At 42.4% G+C, this 8,506-nt stretch overlaps 1 protein-coding gene across 7 annotated transcripts in view; it reads left to right on the plus strand.

Annotated features, from left to right (window-relative positions):
* Positions 1 to 7,780, plus strand: part of Spata48 (spermatogenesis associated 48) — a 51,449-nt gene extending 43,669 nt beyond the window's left edge. For 5 of the 7 annotated variants that reach the window (XM_006514822.4, XM_006514826.1, NM_001382245.1 and 2 more), the window contains 2 exons: positions 1,818 to 1,925; positions 7,565 to 7,780. In XM_006514822.4, coding sequence (XP_006514885.1) covers positions 1,818 to 1,925; positions 7,565 to 7,688 — 232 coding nt within the window. In that variant the 3' untranslated portion in view covers positions 7,689 to 7,780. The remainder of the gene's footprint in view (positions 1 to 1,817; positions 1,926 to 7,564) is intronic. The other 2 variants (NM_001347068.1, NM_028669.1) reach the window with 1 other exon arrangement.
* Positions 7,781 to 8,506: the final 726 nt, after the last annotated feature.

The raw sequence follows: 8,506 nt of genomic DNA on the forward strand, positions 1-8,506 counted from the left end.
ATGCACTTACCTCACTAACATCCCCTTTCTTTCCTGTCACCTGATATTTTGAGGAATGTGTTAGTCCAATTTCTGTCAATAAGAAAAAAAAATGCCTGAAATAAGATAACAACTATAAAGAGAATATATATATATATATATATATATATATATATATATATATATATGTATGTATGTATGTATGTATGTATATATATATACACATATATATATGTGTGTGTGTGTGTATACACTCATATATATGTGTATATATTTATATGTATGTATGTATGTACACACACAAACACACCCACACTCACGTATATATGTTCATAGTACATAGTTTCAGTCCACAGTTCTTGGCCATGTCTCTTTGGATCTGCGATCACGCAGTATAACATGGAACCAGCAAATCCTGGAGAAGTCTGTTCAAATCGCAACCAGGATGCAGAGGGAGATCCACCTCCAGCAGCCTCCTAAGAGTACTCCCTGTACCCAACTCCGCCTCTGTGGGCCCCATAGCTCAAAGGTTCTACCATCTTCAAACTAAAAATCAGTCTGTCAGTACAAGAAAGGCTGTTGGATGACATTTAAGATACAGTCCACAACAAGGGACAACAACCTTCCCTAAGCTTCCTTTTGCAAAATGTCTCTGTAGCTAAATCACTCTCAGAGAAAATTTTGTTGGGTTCATTAGCTATAGGGAAAGGACATAGCCAAGACATCCAAAGGAGAATTCTCCTTTAGTAGACATGGGTCTGTTGCTTCTGCCTTGTCTTTAGTGTTGTAGTACATTTTAAATAAGAAATAAGCATGGGATATCATGCTCTCTAAAGGTTCGCCAGGGAAGGGAGGTACAAACCACAGAGCTGAAAAGATACAACTTGGGCTGTGTTTGCAATGGTGGCTGTAATGTTTCTGCAGTGAGACGGCAGCTAAGACTGAGGTGCTGGTAAGCGTCAGCTCAAGGCTTGGATACCAGCATTGCGTCCAAGCTGTTAGGTGTACAATTAAATCCTTTTTCTTGGGCTCCTGGTAGTTAAGGCAGGCCCCAGGATTGAGCCTCATGTGGGGCTCCGTGCCCCACCCTCTCCTTCTTCTTAGTAAGCCATCTGGGTAAACATTTTGAATGTTAAGACAAGCATTTTAGTGATTCTTCATGTCTTTCTGAATGACTGAGTTAAATTATTCAAGATCTCAGTTGACTGCCTTTGCTACAGAGGTCTTCTCTGTACACGCTACAGAACCTTTTCCTGTGTTTTCATGTTTTCTTATTCTAACCATGGCAGGGAAAGAGAAGAGGAAACATACCAGTGGGTAGTTTAAAACAAACAAGTCAATGCGGTGCTATTGCACGGATTTACATGTATTGTCAATGCAGAGTTTCAGAAAAGCATCTGAAATCTAGGATATGAAGGATTATGGTGGCAAGAAATACATTTGAGCAAAGACATCATGAGTGTAAACACAAGCATGTGTCTTTATTGATACCGGGGTTATCAGTACAAAGTTATGTGTGGCATGTATATGCTGTTCAGTAAGCAACGTAGCTCACCGGTAAGTCACGGGCACACACACACACACACACAAACACACACACACAATGATAGTTCAAACACACTGGAATAAGTATTTTGGCACCAGAGATGAGATGTTGCCTAGATGTACTGACGTCTCCCCTTTCCTGGTTATGTACCCAAGCCTTGGACCTTATAAGAGAGAAACAGTTTGACTGCCTCTTCCTTGCTATTTTCATATGTGCATCTAGTTACTATGGCTATTTTACAAATCATTATTTTAATCTCCTTTTATGCCCCTCTTCTCACTGTTGACTTCAGGTCTGCGAATATCCCAGGATACACTGGCAAGGTTCATTTCACAGCCACCCACCCAACAAATTCTAATATTCCATCAAGAGAGCCATCAGCAGATTCGGAGATGAACCGGTAAGTCGGGATCCGATTACTCAGTTTGCTTACATACATTAGAAAGAGAAATTATAATTATGGCTATTCCATTAAAGAACAATTAAATACTAAGTGTAAATTTGCAGTGCTTAAGAAAAATGGAGAGACAAGTCCAAAAAAGAAAGCAGTTCATTTTCCTACTGAGGGGAACTTGACTCCAAACTGCCTCTGGGAGGAAATGCAGGTTAATGGTCCTGTTGACAATGCTAATGACGGTCTCTTCACTCTTATTCAGAGCATATTGTGAGAAGGCATCTCACCTCTGAGACCCTCCAGCTGTGTACATACATCATTAATTGGCTATTATTAATGCTGTATGCTACCTAGTGTGTGTACCAGGATCCGTGTATTTCTTTCCTGTGAATGTCTCTTTCACAAAATAAATTAAAAATCTGTTGAAATTCACATGTCTTTTAATGCCCATTTTTGCACATTGAAACAGGAGACAGTGGATGGAGATGGAAGAATAATGTATTGGCAATCAGAAGTGGGAAGTAGCCCACTGTTCTCAGAGTTGTAAGCACTTGGTAGAGGTCTTGATTTTAAACTGAAAGGACTGCACAGTTCTGTAAATGCAGGTGTTACCTGAGTCTAAGGCAGACATGTGCAAGAGAACAAGCTATGACGGGTGTTCCTCCCTGTTGCTTGACCCAAATAACTCTACTCAAATCATCCTGGCAGTGAGGGCAGTTCTCCTCATTCACTAGCCACCCCAATTTTCTGGGCTCTCAAATGAAAGACACACACACACACACACACACACACACACACACACAGAGAGAGAGAGAGAGAGAGAGAGAGAGAGAGAGAGAGAGAGAGAGAGAGCCTTATATTTTAATATGCCTTAAACAGCTCAATGGCTGGCCCACTTCCAGACCTCCACATAGCTAACTCACTCCCCTCCCATATTCCTGAATTATTACTTACTAAAACCTGTATTCCATCTTGACTGTCCGGGACCCAGATCTGCAGCCCTCTTGGGCTGAGTTCCCAAGCACATACGTGACATCTGTGTTCTCTGTCCGGCACACCTCAGGCATAGCTTCCACTCCTCTCCTGGCATGGCCACTCTTCCCTTTCCGGCTCCTTCCCCAGTCCCTTGCCCAGGAATCCTAAAATCTTGCCTCTGTCTCCGTGACCAGCTATTATTGGCTGCCTGCAATTTTATTTACCAATCAAAAGAGGCAGGGTCTCTCAGCTTGTGCATGTGCAGATGTAATTTGGGGGACCAAATTAACATAATACATGCAGCATTAGACCACATCCACAACACTTCCCCACCAGGGCATCTCTCTTTAGATCACATTTGCTCAGTAGGGGAATGTTCCATTTATCACATATATATGGACCAGGCACTGAATACACATATCCCCACACTTAAATCCAGAACTTTGAAATGAACACTAAACATAAGAGGGCCAGGCATGGTGGCACATGCCTCTAATCCCCAGCACTCAGTTGAAAGACATTGACGGGCAGTATCTCTGAGTCCAAGGCCAGCCTGGTCTACATAGAGAATCCTACACCAGCCAGGGATACATAGTAAGATCTCCCCCCCCCCCCATCTCAAAAGAGAAAGAGGGAGGGAGGGAAGGAGAGAGAGAGAGAGAGAGAGAGAGAGAGAGAGAGAGAGAGAGAGAGAGAGAGAAAGAGAAAGAGAGAGGAGGGGGAGGGGGAGGGGAGACAGGGGGAGGGAGACAGGGGGAGGGGAGAGAGGGGGGAGGGGAGAGAAGGGAGAAAGGAAGAGAGAGGGGAGAGGGGAGAGAGATCATGCCATATTTTTCTTCTACTTCTGAATTGTTCATTTATCATAATGCCCTTTAGGTTTGCCCACATTATGGCAAATGTCAGTATCTCCCTTGATATCATTCAAACTCTTTACTAAGACTGAAGAATATTCCAGGGGGATTTTAATTTGTATTGTTATGTCACTAACTTGCCCATCAATAATCATCTGGATTATTCCATATCTTGGCTATTAAAGACAGCATGAACATGTGATATAGATGTCTCTTTGAAGTAGTTCTTATACCCTTCGATGCCTATGTTCCTCACATGGATTTCTAGATCATCTTAGAACTGCATTTTGTACAAGCTCTGGCCTTCCCATGCTGTTTTACTTAATGACTGCAACAATCTACAATCCCTCCAACACTGGGAAGACTCCCTCCTCCCCAGTGTCCCAGTGTTCCCTGTCTTTTCTCTCTTTGATGAGAGTCTTCCTAGAGAGTATGAGACAATATCTCATTGAGATTTTATATTAGCATTCTCTTGTCATTTGTGATTTAGAGCATTTTTCACATACTTTTTTTTTCTTCACAATTCTGTCTTTTTTGAGGAAAGTCAATGTGGGTCCTTTAGTCACTAATGGTTTTCCTGGTTGAGTTGCATTTGTTTGTTTGTTTGTTTATTAGTATGTCTTGGATATTAACCCTTTATAAGACACATAGGTCACAAGTATTTTTGCCAATCCTTAGGTTGTCTTCTCTTTTGTTGTTTCTTTGTTCTGCAGAAGCTTCAGTTTGCTACAACCCAGTATTATTTTTGACTTACAGCCCCAGCTTTTACTGTGATACCCAAGATATCATTGCAAGGTCTATGTCAAGGCACATTTCCCATGTTACAAATGCATTTCTGAAAGCAAGACTGAAACAATTACAATTTTGTTGCATATAGAGAACACAAACAATGACAACATTAAATATACCCTTGTACCTATCAGGATAGAAGAGTGAAGGTTAAGTTCTGGCTGGCTGATTCATGGTTTCCACTATGAACTCAAAGACCCCCATTCAAGCAAATGCAGACATTTCCCACAGCTCTCCATTTTGTTTGCAATGCGCCTTAAACCCCAACTGTGTGAGGCTTTACCCAGACATCCTGTTGCTGTAACACCTTCCCACACATCCTGCATCTCTACAGAAGCAGACCATCCAACAGCGGGCAAAAAGTTCCTTTTGTCTTTCAGATAAACCTCTACTCTAAGCTAAAAAGTTTCCCTTTGTTTTGCAATCAGAGAGAAAAATCCAAGTCTTTCCTAAGAATGTTTTCATCCCATCAGGCTCCTGATTCTTCCACAGTTGTCCCCAACACACACATGGGTGTCATTTATTACCCCAGAGTGCTATCTTCTGAGATGACTTTTCCGAGGCTCTTAATCTGAGGGTAAAGAAGAATAGAAATAGCAGGAACCAGAGTGCTTCCCTCAGCTCAGAGAAGGCGTGTGTTGGCTTCACTCTGACCAGCCTACAGGGCACAGTCGCCCCTCACAAAAACCATCAGCAGCTGAGATGCTTCTGGCCTGAGAAAGGACAGTCCAGAGAAAAAGGAAGAGTGTAAATTTAAAACAACTCTGCACTGACATAAAGATGATTCCTCTCACAGGAAGGTGGGCCGTCTGCATTTAGTCTGGCCCTTGGGGTAAAAAGAAAGGGGGGGGGAGTGTTGATCAAAGCTCTCCTCCATGAAGTCCCCATCTCTGATATTTTTGTAGCACTATTCAAGTGCTTTTCTGAAAATGCCCGATGAAAGCATAAGGCCATGTGTCTGACTATCTATCATACAGGTGCGGTGAGCTGCTTTTCTCTTGGTTGTGTCTACGTGGTCTAATGCCTGTTTCCTTCTGGGCATCACATTATCTGGGAACTCTTGCATTTTTTTACTCCACTATATGATTTCTGAGCCTTTGTTATCTGTTGCTCTCTTTTTAGACACCTATACCTGTTTCTGCACTGGCTATAACCAAGTTTTTCAGGTCTACATATAATCCTCCAGTCCTTCCCTGCTCCCCATGAGTCCATGGATTCTTTCTCTTCCTCTCAGGAAGATATTTGCTCACTTGTGAAAGGCTTGTTCTTCCCCCTCCGCTTGAAACTTCTTCATATCTATGCATCTCTTACTTAGCATCTGACTTTCCTCTACTGACTGGCTAGTCTCTTGACTTCTAAAGTTCTTTTGTATATTTTTAAGAGTTACTTATTATTATATGTAAGCACACTGTAGCTGTCTTTCAGACACTCCAGAAGAGGGTGTCAGATCTTGTTACAGATGGTTATGAGTCACCATGTGGTTGCTGGGATTTGAACTCAGGATCTGTGGAAGAGCAGTCAGTGCTCTTAACCTCTGAGCCATCTCTCCAGCCCCGACTTCTAAACTTCTTAAAGAAGCAATCACTCTCAGTACCCTGCTTCCTCTTTCTCCTACCCTGTTCCCCAACCTTAGGCCATCTGAATTCTGATAGCACTGGTAAAGTGAGGGCTTCCTGCCAGACTGAGGACTAATGCAGGGACAGGAAATGAGAACTGTTCCCATCTCTTCACACAGAGGATAGGGGTGGTGCATTTGCCAGGAGTCATTGTAGAAGAGAAGACTTATGGGCCAGCTTGAGCCTTTTAATTGCTTAAACTTTGGAAGATGAATGGAAAGGAGTCTCCATTCTGAATTCCAAGTCAGATGTAGTGACCTCCAAGTGCCTTTGGACTCATATGGGGACAGGATGAAGAACCGATGGGAAGGAAACAATAAGAAAAAGTGTACAAGGAGTAGATGGGACCACACATATGGTAGATAAGAAGGAACAGGTGTGCAAGGACTTCTCTCAAATCTTATTACCATAGAGTCTGGGGTTCTCTGCGTGGTGCTTACTCTAGGATGTTACTGCACAGAAGGTGTGCCATTTTCTAAATACAGTTTTAAAAAAGATTACTTATATACATACACATACACATACACATACATACATACATACATTATCATGTTAATTATAGCCCAAATATAAAGCTACTTCAGAGTCCATGACTGCATAGGGGTTACCTTCTCACACTGCTTCTATGACTTTTTGCTTCATACTCGCATTGCAGTGCATGTATGTGACCAACTGCATGGTGCATTCAACAGCAGAGATCTACATAGAGAGGGTTCTCAGGCTTCTTCACAATAATTGCTAGGACGCACAACTTTGCTCTAGGGTGGTAATTTAAGGGGACACCTTACCTTCACAGAAGTTCATATTTTCAGTTTTCTTCCCATTAACTTTTAGGAAAAAATTGGTAGGGTGGATTCATTGCTACTGTGAAAACAAGCCAACTAAGGCACACAATGAGATTATCCCCGAGCAAGCAGACAGCTTGAACCCAAGGCAGACATAGACCCTGCTCCTCAGTCCAATGTCTGTCCAGCCTGAGTCTGTTTCCCTCCCACCAGCCTCTCCCCCAAGCTCAGGTACCTGCCTTCTCAAGCACTCTCCATACACCTTCCTTTGCTACTTTCTTCAAGAAAACTCCATGCAAATGCCTTTCTCCCTCCTGAGGTAGACCTACCACCTGGGTCCTTCCATCAAGGACTTCCTGCAGCAGCTTTTGGGTTGGTCTATGTCTACCGCTTTTCTAAATATTTGCTATAAATCTAGGGTACATTTTCAGAAACAGAACACACGGCATGGTAAGCAAAGCAGGGGAGGTCATTCCCAGCCTCCTTCCACGATATTCTCCACCTTTTCCTCGCTGGCTCCTCTACCCCTTCCATTTCTGTGCATCATTAGTTGGATAAAAGTGAAGTACTTGTTCTCATGTAAATTATTTATGTCATTTTTTTTTCTTCTTGTTCCATTCTGATCCTAGCCTCTTACTACAAGAAATGAGAGTCGACCGCTTCCGTCACCAGGGCCCAATGTCCCAAATGGTGACAACTGTGAAGCCCTACAACCCTTTTAACAAGAAGGAAAAAGAAACCCTTGAGTACTGAAGGAGACCACACCCCTGAGAAACTTCTCAGTTCAGCCAGGGGATGGCTTTGTACACAGTGATGAAGAAAAAAAAAAGAAGAAGAACACAGAATGTTCTAAGTGTGTCTGTCTTTCTGAATTTAGGGTAGATAGAAAAACAGCACATCGAGGCCTGAGCTCAGACTCAGGGACACTATCTAAAGATAGATAGAAAAAAATCATTCTCTCTCCTCTTCCAGAATCTCTGTTGTAGAGAATGAAGCATTCCTGTGTTCCCTGAGGGTCCTTGGGCAGGCAGGGCCAACCATATACATCATCAGATTAGTGTGGTCTGACTATGCCTAACTAATGAGAACATAAGCAGCAGAAGCGCCCCAGGGTCTCCCCAGTACAGTTCTATTCATAGGTTCAGGAAACATGTACATGTTAGTTTGTGAACATCTGAATGAGCCTATTCGAGTTACAGTGTACTTTTATAATCTTATTTAATTTGCATTTGATGTTGCAACCCTATAATACACTCATAGAACACTGTACACATAACTTGCTGTTTTATAAATAAAACACATAAAAGCTAAGAATAAGGTACTTACCTGGAACTCAGATGATCTGGCTTTAGGTAATTTACCTCGGCTCTGACCCATTTCTGTGTGGAGTGGGTAACCTTCAATGAATTGTTCACAAACAAAACTAGACAAGGAGGGAAAGCTGTATGTGTTTCTAGTTTTCTGGAATGCATCTCATGCACCCCCAAAATACACAAGAGGGGGTTTACCACAGACCTCCAAAGAAATGTGCAAATGCTTTCAAAGGACGCTAGGACTTTGCTCTCCCACAA

Source organism: Mus musculus, chromosome 11 (assembly GCF_000001635.26).
Source record: "Mus musculus strain C57BL/6J chromosome 11, GRCm38.p6 C57BL/6J".
In the NCBI taxonomy this organism is placed as follows: Eukaryota; Metazoa; Chordata; class Mammalia; order Rodentia; family Muridae; genus Mus; species Mus musculus.